At 42.6% G+C, this 13,463-nt stretch overlaps 1 protein-coding gene across 9 annotated transcripts in view; it reads left to right on the plus strand.

Moving 5' to 3' along the window:
• Positions 1-13,463, plus strand: part of MAP3K4 (mitogen-activated protein kinase kinase kinase 4) — a 189,394-nt gene that overhangs the window by 141,298 nt on the left and 34,633 nt on the right. For 7 of the 9 annotated variants that reach the window (XR_016441799.1, XM_090042504.1, XM_090042538.1 and 4 more), the window contains 4 exons: positions 2,490-2,651; positions 4,032-4,165; positions 6,735-6,813; positions 10,719-10,797. Coding sequence is in view for 8 of the 9 variants with exons in the window: in XM_090042504.1 (XP_089898630.1) it covers positions 2,490-2,651; positions 4,032-4,165; positions 6,735-6,813; positions 10,719-10,797 (454 nt within the window). In the remaining variant the exon portion in view is untranslated. The remainder of the gene's footprint in view (positions 1-2,489; positions 2,652-4,031; positions 4,166-6,734; positions 6,814-10,718; positions 10,798-13,463) is intronic. The other 2 variants (XM_090042517.1, XM_090042487.1) reach the window with 1 other exon arrangement.

Here is a 13,463-nt window from a genome sequence, read left to right on the forward strand (position 1 = left end):
ATGGCCAATGCTCTGCATGCACAGTGGGCTGTGTAAGCTTGTTAGTTGTCAGCCTGGGTTCTGGCCCAAGGGTGAGAATGACACCATTGCTCGTCCCTTTTCATTCCCTTGCTACTAAATTCAGCAGCAGGAGAAGAGGGTATAAGTAGTAGCAGTGTTAATACCCGGGCTCAGGAGCCACATGAAAGTGGTGGCCAGAGTCTGTCCTGGCATTCTGGTAAGTCCATGAGCCCACTGCGCATGTGCAGCTCCAGCAGGTGACAGGCCATTCACACTGGGTTTGTTAGCTGCTTCTAACCTGTGGGTGGTAGGCTGAGCACCAGTGTTGTGTTGCATGTGTACACAAATAGCAATGTTTACACAGATAAAATAGGAAGTTGTCTTCAGTAAAGTACAAACCCAAGCAGTGATAAAACAAAACAACAAAAAGCTCTGTAGAAAAAGGCCACACATGCAAAATTAAATTGCATTTCTTAGCTCTTGCAAGCTTTCTTGCAACGTTTAAAGTTTAATGCCGTATTTACCTGAATTCAAGAGGACTTCAGATTTATAATTTTCCAGGTATAGAATCTGCTTATTGGAGGGCTCTCTGAAATTCATCCCTTCCCGTCGCTGCAGTGAGAAAAGTAGTGGTCGGAAGGAGCCAGGTGGCCTGATACTAGAATTTGGTTCTCTGCTTGCTCTCCACCTCTGACTACGTTTTGCGTTCCCTGGTGCCTGCCACCACCCTCTCACCACTGCGACTTACCCTGTGTGATGGTGGTGGCTCCTGACCTGGCTAGCACATGGTGCCCCTGGCCCTGGCCCTGGCAGCAGCTCCAGCCTGAGCCCCAGCCCAGGCCAGGCAGCAGCAGTGGTGGCAGCTGTGGTTGGCCCCATGCTGAATTAAAAAAAAAAAAAAAAGTCTCAGATTGTATTTGAGTAAATGAATGAAGTTTGTTTTTTATATATACATCTGTTTTGATAGAGGATAAACGAGGACAGTATTTACTGTATTCTAAGACAAGATTCCCCCTTTAACATTGGGAAAACATCCTCTTGTCTTAGAAATGTATACAAGGGCAGTGGGGAGGTGGCTGCTGTGTCTCAGGCTCCAGCCCCTATCCAGGGTTGGAACCATAGCTGAAGCTGCTTCTGGTTCCCCACCATCCCAGCCACCTCTGCACCTTGCTATCTTCCCCTTGCAGCCTCTTCCTCCCATCTCCCCAGCCTCCACTCAGCCTTTGTTCCCTCACCTGCCCCTCTCCTCCCCACCACTTAGCCTTGCTCTGTGTCAGCAGGCTTTGTGCATGCTGCAGCCTGAGGTATTGAGCACAGCCCCAGCCTGGCCCTGTATGAGTGGTGTGCAGCGCTCAGCTGCCACAGGGGCTGGGCTCTGGCCATGCTCTGTGCCACAGCAAGAATAGGAAAGGAACTTGCTGGTGCAGAGCAGAAGCGGAGGGGTAAGGGAAGCAGAGACTGGGGAGGGAAGTGGGGAGAGGAAAGACTGTGGGGGACAGTGGGGAGAGCGGAGGCAGGGGGCAGGCACAGGCAGGGGACAAGCTGCTTGACCTCCTTGGCCTCCTCACACTACCTGCCTCTCCAGTGCCTGCCCCATTTCAGCAGTGGGAGGGATGAATTAAAGATCACCATCCAATAATTAGATTCTGTGAGTGTAAAATTATAACAAATTTATACATTTTCTTTGTATAGAATCTAATTACTAGGGGGGTCATCTTAAATTCAGGGTAATCTTAGATTTGAGTAAATGTAGTAGTTTTCATGGGGCATTTGCTAAAAAGGCTTTGTCTGGTATATCAAAGTTAGTTGGTCTGTACAAAATTGTACGTCTACTAGAAAATGAAAGATTTGCTGCTTGAAGCTGATTTGTTCCCATTGAAGTTAGTGGTAGTCATGCCCACAAATATAAGGTCTGAATATACCCTCAGGCCTTGTTCATTATAGGTGGTAACTGTAATGCTCTCTTTCTAGCTCAGATAACTATTGCTGAGCAATGAATTTTGAAGATATAGGCTCACTGTTTTTTTTATGCTTAATTATTACGTAAGTCATGCAATTCCAGAGTTTGTATAGAATTTGATAAAGTGGTGCTGCAGCTGAGAGAGGGTATACAGTATTAAGAAGTGTAATTTAACTTTTATGGATTTGAATGTTTTAAAAATTATGGTAGTCTTAAGTACCTGACTTCCATAATTGTCATGTGCATAATTAGCTTAAAATACTTATAACTGTGGATGATGTTAGTTTTTAAACAGTCATGCTATTGTTATTGTTATTCTGCCCTCACCCTTATTTGTTTAACCCAACTGTTGTGGGCTGCTTTTGAGACAGGGAATTTATTTTTTAAAAGTACATACAATGCTTAATGTACTGGGACCTCCCCCTTCCCCAGTATGTTTGACCTATAGGCACTATTTGTAATATAGATAATAAATAGTTAAATTTCAATGTCTCCCTCTTCAGCTAAAATGGATTTTTTTGTTACGCAGAGTGATGCATTACAGCTATGCACCAATATAAGCTGTGCCATTGATAGAGTTGATCACATGTTCACATCGGAATTTGATGCTGAGGTTGATGAGGCTGAATCCGCCACTTTGCAGCAATACTACCGTGAAGCCATGATTCAGTGTTACAACTTTGGGTTCGAAGTAAGTGAACAAAAGTTTTTCATGGTGAAATGATGTTTTTTGGCACTTTGAGGAAAGCTAAGCAAACTCACCTCTTTTGTTTTGACCAAATAAATGTATTATACTTTCAAGTAAATGCTCTGAATTTTTAAAATTCTCTGAATTTTTAAAATTGTAAGGTGCCATACAATTAACTTAGACCTGCATAAAAACAGGGTAAGTCTGTTAATTTCAAGAGGGACATGGAGAATCTGGAGAGGGTCCAAAGGAGGCCACTCCTATGGTTGGGGGCCTCCGTGGCCAGCCCTATGAGGAGAGGCTGAGGGACCTAAATCTCTTCAGTCTCTGCAAGAGGAGACTGAGGGGGGATCTTGTGGCTGCCTACAACCTTATCAGGGGCCACCAGCAGGGACTTGGGGAAAGTCTGTTCACCAGGGTCCCCCTTGGAGTCACCAGGAACAATGGCCACAAGCTGAGGGATGATAGGTTTAGGTTAAATATTAGGAAGAACTACTTCACAGTAAGGGTGGCCAGTGCCTGGAATAGGCTTCCCAGAGAGGTGGTGCTCTCACCTTCCCTGGAAATCTTCAAGAGGAGACTGGATAGGCACCTGGCTGGGGTCTTATGACCCCTCCCACCCCCAGTGCTCCTTCCTGCCCATGGCAGGGGGTCAGACTTGATTATCTGTCTAGGTCCTTTCTGACTCATTGATTCTGTGATTCTATGAATTTGCCAAGTCCTCAGATATACTGCTGCTCATATTTTCACAAGACCTTCCTAGCCTGAGCTAGTCTTTTTAGGCTCTGTCTGTTGAGAGAAGTTTAGAGGAAATTAGAAATACTCTTTGATACTGATATGAGGGCTTGTGTTAATTTATTTCATGCTCTCCCTTCCTCTTTCTCTCTCCTTTTCCTATAGGATCATGAAAGTTGCTATGTAAATACAAAATATTATCTTTACAAACTGAACTCATATTCTAAGGTTCTGTTTAATCCTAAAACTTGTCTGCCTTCAGAGCATAAGTATTAGTAATACTACAAGGTAGTCTGAGACTTGATCTGTATAATACCAGGGCTAAGTGTTATCACAATATAATTTTTAATTGAAATACACATTTAAAACGAGCTCTTGGGTGCACTTGTATGCCACCTAGCTCAAGTGTCATCCTTTTTTCTTGTTAATATCATACATAAGGACTGGTATTTGGGGCTTTTCCTTGCTGATATTATTAAATAAAAGAATGTTATACATTCGTTTTGCATATCTTATTTATCCAAAAATAGGATGTGATTGTGCTTCCTAATAGTGTTTTGTTTGCTTGCAAGTATTTCATTAGATGTTGTAAGTGGTGGTTTTGTTTGAATTTTTAACATATGATGGATAATTTTTGACTTACCATAGTACCATAAAGAAGTTGTTCGCCTGATGTCTGGAGAATTCAGGCAGAAAATTGGAGATAAGTATATCAACTTTGCCAGAAAATGGATGAATTATGTGCTGACAAAATGCGAGAGTGGTCGAGGCACTAGACCCAGGTAATGGCTCACTGGACACTTTCACATTATCATGCATTACATTTAAATATTATGCAGGATTTTTTCAACATTGAAGTATACAAAGCTTCTACGTCTCCTTAAAATTATTGGTGGTTGTACATCTTTCATTACCATGAACTTTGGTATGTTATAAGTATAAAGCCAGACTATTATCCCAACTGCTATTGCTGTGTATTCAGAGAGACCTCAGGGCTGCCAGCTATTTTGAGTACAGGATGTCTGTGAATGAAGATGTGACTGTAGTCCCTGCTGGTACTCTAAGTGCTTTTTCCCCATCCAGATCTAGTTCAAGCCAGCTTTCTTCCATAAGCTGATTTCATTCAGATGCTAGGACAGTTGGATAGCAGTATTGCCTGTTTTATAATGTGAACAATGAAGGGTCAGGTCCCATTAGGGCACTGTTGCCCTTTGTGTGATTGTCTCCCTGATTTTCCTGCATAGTGTTCAGTAAGAGGAGTGAATACTATGCAGCTGAGGGCTTTGAAGAAGGAAGTATACTTACCTATGACCTCACTGAGAGACTGGAGATCTCTTGGAGAAACTTGCAGAGCAAACCTTATATAGCTACACCACCACTTATTTTCCTTGGATTGGTTAGTGGCACTTTATTGTTGGTGGTATCAAAAACTTTGTAGCAAGGGTGTCAAACTTATGGTCTGCAAGCCAGATGCAGCCCACAGAGCTGCTCTGCCTACAGGCTACTGGAAGTTGTGGGGCATGGCCAGGGGAAATGGCTTACCACAGAATCCAAGGCCCTGGGCCCTGTTGGATATGGCAGTCAGCAGCAGGAGGGCAAGTGAGGGTTGATACAGCCCCAGTCACCCTCTGGTCCATTTGTCTGTCACTGTTGTTGTGGCCCTAGCTCCCTGACTGCTGGTCCCCACTGTGTTCCCTGTGCTGGAGCTGGAAGTTGCTGCCCTGGCACACAGCATGGTGCATGTAGCACCTCCCGCTCTGGCACAGGCTATGTGATTGGGACTGCTGCTGCTGCATGCTTCAGGTCAGAGCTGGAGCTGCCACCAGCACCACTTCATGCCCTGGGCTAGATCCAACCCACAAGGAGCTCTGGTCCAGATCTGGCCTAGGACATGAGGTGAGTTTGACACCCCTGCTCTGTAGGATCAGTGTCTTCACAGCATATAGGAGGCATTCTACTAATGATAATGCATTACATTACAGTAGAAACAGATGTTACCTGCTATCATATTTGTCATAGCAAGAAAAAGAAAATGTCTTTTTTGTTGTACACTGAAAACTAGTGTTAACTAGTGCCAGTTTATTGTAGTGGACACCTGTTTGCTGTGTGGTGGGAGAGTGCAGGCAGCCTAGAGCTGCCTACACTCTTTAGACATCCTGAGCAGGTGCTGCAGGGGCTTGAGGGGCCTATGGAATCCCTGGTGCTCTGTGCTGTGACCCAGGCTAGGTCCTGGCTTGACCCATGCTTCACCTACAAGGTGGCATAGGATTTGGGGAGTTCCTGATGCCCTGTGCCTCTATACTGGGACTCTGCTGATCCATGCCTCCACGTGAAGTCCCTGTTTGCACAGGTCTCAGGGTGGAGGCTTGAGTATTAGGGATTCCCCATGTCCTACACTGCCCTGTGCCTTCTTGCCAGGACCTACTGTGACCTTTGCTTCATGCAGAGACGCTGGTCAGTCTGGATCCCAATATGGAGGCATAAGGTGATAGCGATTCTCCAGGTCCTGTGCCTTTGTACTGCCTGACCCATACTTCACATAGAAGCATGAGTCAGAGTGGGTCCTGGTGTGGAGGTACTGGGTGCTGGGGATCCCTTGGGTCTTTACGACCCCATGCTGGGGTGGCACAGGATGGGACCTGTACAGACCCATCCCTCCATGTGAGGCACAAGGCAGTGCAGGACCCAGGTCCTGTTAAGGAGGCATGGAGCAGCAAGAGGTGTGCGGAATCCCCAGGTAAGGGGAACAGGCCATCCATTGTCCCATACGGGGCCCCTGGCCTGTGTGGGAGAATGGGCAACATGTGTTTTGCACAATAAAGCAGATAAGCTGTGGCCAGAGATGTCCCACCACAACTTGCTATGCTTTATTTTGTAGTGTCTTTTTTGCCCTTGGAGATGCAATCTGGGCTAACGCCCAAATGAAATGAGTTTAAGAATATTGGTGGTGGTCAGATTCTGTTGAAGCCTACCTATTATTGCCATGACTTTGTTCTTGCCTAGAAAGGATAGGCTAGAGACAAAGACTGGGAATAGAGGGCAGTATTGAGGCAGACCTCATCAGCTAACTAGGTTTGAGAATGTGGTCTGTTACCTTTCGGATAACATCCAGTTTAAGGACTTGGAATTTCACCTCTACATGTCATTTGGCTACAGATTTACACACTGGCACAAGCCAGTTGCATGCCCCTCTATTACTCCAAGTTTACACAGGGCTTCTCCCCACCCCCATGTTTACAGCTTAAAAGCAGCAGCCATTGCAATTTACTATTGGCGTAAATCATAGACGTTAACGTGACACTTAGATAATAATAATTTTTGGTTAACTAAGAATTATCTTTTGCTTTACAGGTGGGCAACACAAGGTTTTGATTTTCTTCAAGCCATTGAACCAGCCTTTATTTCAGCTCTTCCTGAAGATGACTTCTTGGTATGGAACTCTTTTTTTTTTCCCATTGAAAATGAACCAAAAACAGACGGAGCTTCAGTCAGTAGAATTTATTGTCTGTCTGTCATCAGGGCATCTGTGTAGTTATAGCTTTTTACTGTTATTGCCCTGACACAAATGCTTCTTTTTATGTAGTTATTAATGCCAGTTGCTCAGATTTAGCTTCTGGATATATTAATGACTGTCAAAAAAATAAATAAGTAAGATTGGTATATGCCAGTTTTACATGGGACTGAAATCCTTGTGTAATATCTACATTCATCTTTTGGAAACATTGACAGCAGTTATGATAATGAACTACTGATTTATAGTCAGCATAATCTTACTTTCTGTCAGATGCCCTGAGACTCATCTTTAACAACTCAAGTTCGTTTATGAAAAGAACAGAAATTATCACGATCAAGTTCTAGTTGTTTAGAATTAAATTATGTATGCAGGAGTTACAATTTGTACTTTTCTGCCTTACTACTTCAAAGAAATGCAGTAGAGTATAGGTGACCTTTGATTGGATCCCCTTATTAGATCAGAATCAAAATTAAAACTTGCAGCATTCATCCTGTTTTGGGAACAGTTATTTTCTTTAGGAAAGAATTTCACAAAATCCTGAAATAAAGGGTCTATTTCAATGCTTTCATTACTGGGTTAACGGTGTCTTTTGAAATTCCATTTTCCTATGGATGTGACCTTGATGAGCTGGATTAGTTACACTAGACACTCTCTTTTGAGTGCCTGTCCATATATGCATTCCCTCTCTGGGTTTTCATATGCCTCAGAACTCAAGATCTGAGCATTTTGCCCAGGTAGCACAGTACGGTAACCGCTGTGCCACAGTTGGTACTTTCTCCAATTTTGAAGCTGATTCCCTAGGCAGCCCAGAGACGAAGGTATGTGAGAAAGATGTAATGCCAGGCAGCGCGGAGGGAGCCAGAGTGTGTGTGGCTCAGTGAGGTGGTTGCGGGTTAGCAAAGTAGGGGGTCCCGAGTTTGAGCCTGGGCCATGGTCCCTAGTGAGGCTGAAGCTTCCTCCTTGCACTGTCCTCCATCCATTTCCAGTGACTATTGAATAGAAGTAATAGTGGCTCATCTTCAAAAGGAACACTAGAGAGGGAGCTGGACAATGCCTGACCTGTGCGTGGTGACTAGAGTGCTGTGTTCAGAGGTCAGAGGGGGAGGGCTAAGGGAGTACCTCTGATGGGCCTAGAACCTAGCTGCTTTGGGTTCCCTGGTAAGTGCCCTGGGCAGTCAGCTGTTGATGGCAGAAGATGGAAAGATTTTCCTCTTCCATTGTGCTTCCTGTGCATAGACAACTAAATATGCACATAGGCAGATTTTCCCGAGGATGGAATATGAGTCGTTTCCCCTTGTATTTAATTCTGACCTGTGTGTAAGTAGAATTTTTGACACTTAGGTAACCAAAAATTCCATGTAGGCAACCATGTTTGGACACTTAGACAACCAGGAAGGAAATAGAATGCCACTCTTGATGCCTGTATTTTTTAGGGGAGAGGCACATCCCTGAGAAGAGCTCTACATCCAGATCTTTCAACCCGCAGGCAAGAAAGGAGCTATAGGGTTAGAAATCTAGATTTGCTTTTGATCTAAGTTTTAGAGGTCAGTTTCTCTTGGTCTCCCAAATGGAAGACAGATGCAAAACCTTTGGGGTGCCATGTCTCTACTGGAGAGAGTCATCCTCTTTGCCCAAGAAATTGTCTGGGAGACCCAGGCCTATGGGGTCCTAAAGAAAGGGCCCCATCCTAAGGTTTCTTAAGGAGACCTTTATAATTGTCTCATTCCTCCCATTCCAAGACCCATGTAGACCCCTGTAAAACATGGCAAAATCCCAGCACCAAAATCTCTTCACTGGATTTTTCTTTGACTTTGACAACAACCATAGTCTTGCTTACACTTACCTATTGAAGCCACCTCTGCAAGCCTTCTGGTTATTAGACTAGGATCCTTCCTGATGTGGCTGTACTGGCCCTGAGTTTGTCCTCTGCTGTGTGACTTCAGAAACAAGGCAGACTTGGGCTTCCACTTTACAGGACCCTTACCCACAGCCTCTGGCATTGTTTTTCTAGATCCTTTCATAATGATGAGCTTTGGCTCGTGTTGAGGCCCCACACTTCAAAAACATGTGGCTATTTGAAAAGAGTCCAGCATGGAGCAGCAAAAAATTATTAGGGGCCTGGGAAGCATGTGTGCCTTATGAGGAAATACTGAAAGAACTATAGTTACTTACTCTGGAGAAGAGAAGACTGAGTGGGGAATTTATAACAGTCTTAAAATACCTGAACAGTGACTACACAGAGGGTTGAGATGGATGGTCTCTTCTCCAGGGCTGTAGGAGATGGGACTTGGAGCAATGACTAAGCTTCAGCAGAGGAAATTTAGTTTGGAGATGAGGAGAAACTTTCTGACTATGGAGGCAGGTTAGGCATTGGAACAGGCTACCTAGAGAAACTGTGGAATCTCCGTCCCTGAAAGTTGTCGAGAGCAGGCTAGACACACAGTTGGCTGGAGCTAGAAATGGACATAATCTTTGGAGTGCGATCAGTTGTGCTGCAGTGTGTCATGGCACAGCTGATCTGCGTCATTGACCTCTACAAATTTCACTGACACTGTTGTCCCAAAGGGTTGGGAAACTTTTTCCCTTTTCTCTTCTATGTTTGTAGATTGGGTAGGGCAGTGTGATATGTGCAACAGGGGATTCCCAGAGCTCACATTTGCAAGTGTGGGGAGGGAGAACCCCTGGAGATTCTTCCCTCTGCACTTGCAGATATGTGTTGTGGGAATCCCCCAGCATGTGTTTCTTGCTGCCTCATCTTGGTCTGGGGTATGGTCTACAAGAGGCATGGTCCCATTTGGGTTGCCCTCTGTGCTTGTAAACATGCACTCCAGGAATCCTCTTCAGGGGATTGCTGCAGTGTGCATGGTATGGTTCTGCGCCCCAGCCCAAGGTGAGCATCTGCGAACGGGGAACTCCCACTTACAGATGTGTGGCCTGTGTCAGGGTTAGTTCTCTGGGGCTGTTGCCTTGCAGGATCAGGCCCCACAGGCCCTGGGAGCTTCTGCCTGGGGCGGCTGGAGAATGCTGGCAGCCATAGGGTAGAAGTGAACAGATTTCATAGATTTCATAGACATTAGGGCTGGAAGGGACCTCAGAAGATCATCAAGTCCAGCCCCCTGTCCAAAGGGCAGGAAGTCAGCTAGGGTCATAGGATCCCAGCAAGTTAAGCATCCAGTTTGTCAGATAGGATCCCAGCAAGATAAGCATCCAAGATGTCAGACACAATAAGGTGGCATAAATTGATTAGGGTTGTTGCCATCATAACATTTAGGCAGTGGTGGTACATCAATTGTCTAAGGCAGGAGTGGGCAAAATGCAGCCTGGGGGCTGGATGCGGCCCACCAGGCCCTTCTATCCGGCCTGTGGGGCCCCTAAAAATTTAGAGAAGTAATAGATATCTACTCTGGGCTGCCTGTCATGCGGCCCTTAATGGCTTGCCAAAACTCAGTAAGTGTCCCTCTGACCAAAATAATTGCCTGCCCCTGGTCTAAGGCATCTTTTCTCTTGGGTTTTGTGCCTCCATAAAAATGGAGCACAAAATCAACGTCTGTTTGTAGACTGGGATGGTTTAGTCAAGGATGGTCCTGTCTTGTGCAGAGGGTGACCTTGTAAATTAACTGGAGAAATAATATTGTGTGTGTGTGTGTGTGTGTGTGTCTCTCTCTCTCTCTCTCTCCCTCCCTCTCTTATTAATAGCCTGGTCAAAAATGGAGTACCTAGTAAGCTAAATTTCCTTCAAATTCAGACAGTCCCTGAAATAAAAATAATTTAGTTCATGTAATGTACAATTTCACAATTTTTTTTCCATTTTACTCTTCTAGAGTTTACAAGCTCTGATGAATGAATGCATTGGCCATGTAATTGGAAAACCTCACAGTCCTGTTACAGGTTTGTACCTTGGTAAGGCAGAAGTTCCTGGCATTTATTCTGGAACCTAGCAACTAATATGCAGCAAATTGAAAAGTAAAATCACGTTGATTTTAAAGTGATATTTATTTTAAAACATTTTAAGTTAATGATAAAAAATATTTTTAAAACTATTTTCCCACTTGTTCATAAAAAAGTTAAGCCATGTAGTATTAACATAGGAAGGACACTGATTCCTCTAATTACTGTCCTTGAGTTCGTTATTGAATTCTTGTCCCTGTGGAGTTTGTTCACGTCTGAAGAAGAAAGAATTGTATCTCTGAAGGTGGGCAAAGAAGGTGTTATGGCATTGGGGAAACTCAGGGTTCTATAAGTATTTCCAGCCCTTTGAAGTGAAGAGAAAAATGATGACTACAATAGAATTTCAGATTCCTTACAGAGATAAACATTTTCAAACAAGATAGGTAGATAAACCTACATATACATATACCTGTACATATACATAAACCTATACGTACACATATACATCTCTAGGTGGTTTTATGTGTTCTGGCATCACTTCCTGGCAGTGTATTTTTTCCTGTTTTAGTTACTGTTGCTGCTTATTTTAAAGCTTTTTACACACAGGTGATTATACAAGTATAAAAGAACTGTGTTAGATAAGAAGTATTAAAATGTTGTTTTATTTCAGTTAACAAAAAAACAGAATATTTTACTAAGTTTAAAATGAGCTATTTGGCATTTAATTAAATACAGCAGTGTATAGGCTTATAAATCTTCTGGCCCAAAGTGATTGTCTTAGTTTTTATCTAATACATATATTTTAATGTAGTGAGTTGTATAAATATAAGAAAGAGTATTTTTTTTAAAGATTCTGTTTTTTAAACTTACCTTAGTTATCTTTGAATACTTGTAAATATTTTCATAAGTAGATTATCTAGGCTGTATTAATTTCTGATCTGTTATAGATACGTATTTGTTAATGTATGAAATAAATCACAGTCCTCATCCATATTAATTTTGCCTTAGTATTAAAACATATTCTATTTATGGTTTGAAATAGTCTATCTTCAAATAGTAATACTGTTTAACGATTCTAGAGTAATAAGCTTATAGTTCTCCCTACAAAAGGAGGCAGCTTGAAAACTATTTAAAAGAGCTAAAATGAAATGTTAATTCTGGAAAATGTTGGTACTGTAGCTTTAGACTGTTGTCCAATTTTAATTGCATGGGGTAAGAAAATGCAAAGTGCAGTTGATTGTAAAATGCAAATTGGAGTAGAATTACCAAATCTCAATTCAGCACTTCTAAAATTATAATAAACTATTCTGTTTAGGAATTGTAAGAGAAAGAGAGGTCACAAAAATGCAAATGTTAATTATAGAGGGTTTTTTTTTTTTTTACTAATTAATAGACACCGAATTAGTAGATTGCTGCATCAAAAAAGAGACAGCAGTCATTTCTGCTTTAAATGCAACCATACTCCTTTAACAACAGGGCATTTCTATTTGTACCTATAGTTACTGTAATCTTCTAATGTTCTACCAAGGCTAAAAAGACCAGACTCTGAATTTGTTATATTTCACGTGTGAAAAATGATCACTTTTTGACCTGATTATTGTAATGTTTCATTTTAACATCTTTGTAAGGGTCAGAAATCTATCCATTAGGTTTTCTTTTTCTCTGCTGCATTGCCAGTGAAGTTTAGTCATTACAAAACACTCATACCTTTTTTTTTTCCTTAAATTCTATACTATTTTCACATTTTCTTGACAGACTTTCATATGTGTGGAAAGGCAAATAGAGGGAAAACAGCAGTTTGGGGACAGAGCTAAGAAGGAAACATATTTTTCCTATCCTGCAGGAATTTTTGCAATTCAAAAATGTTCCTTTTCCAAATCAAGAGAAAATGAAGAAAACTTTTCATTTTTTTTCTCATGAAATAAAATCAAACCAGATGTACTTCACCCAACCCAGTCCAAAAGCTAGAGCACTTACTTTGTAGGGGGATATAAATATTGTTTTAAAAATATTTATTTAACCTCCTCTAGTTATATTGGTTAAATGATTAACTGATAACACAGGGGTGTAGGTTGTAGCCATGTTGGTCTAAGGACATAGACGGACAAGGTTCTTTGGGTAGATGTGATATGTTTTATCAATTCATTAATTGTGTTAATCGTCAATTTATTCCATCCAGGAAGAGCACACACCAACTGCAGATATTTCCTCAGCATGATGAAGGGGTTTTAAACCCAAAAGCTTGCTAGGAAAAACATTTCCAACTATTTAAGTCGTTCTAATAAAAGATATCAGATTCACCCGAAGCACTTTGTCCAACTGATAATAACACAGCTGCTCAGACATGGCTCCTGCTGGGAGCTGCTCTAATTTTGGTTTTGATGGAGGGGAGGCTGCCCACTCTTTTCCTCTTATGGATACTAGTCCCTTTCTCTCTCTCCCCTGCCCCCGGCCTTCTCCTCTCCTCTTCCCTCCCTCCTGCCTGCCTGCCCTCTGCTGGGTCATTGCAAGGCTTCCCTTACCCACTTCCCTGTCAGACTGTGCCTGCCTGGAGCTAAAGGATAACTGGTAAGCTAACCAGTTATCACTGCACTTATCTGTTAAATGATCAATTGTTTAACCTTTCACATCCCTTTTACCTGGCCTATGGGGAAACCCAGCTTCAGCTGCCTAATCGG

This window comes from Crocodylus siamensis, chromosome 1 (genome assembly GCF_052110815.1).
Source record: "Crocodylus siamensis isolate JL-2025a chromosome 1, ASM5211081v1, whole genome shotgun sequence".
Taxonomy (NCBI): Eukaryota; Metazoa; Chordata; order Crocodylia; family Crocodylidae; genus Crocodylus; species Crocodylus siamensis.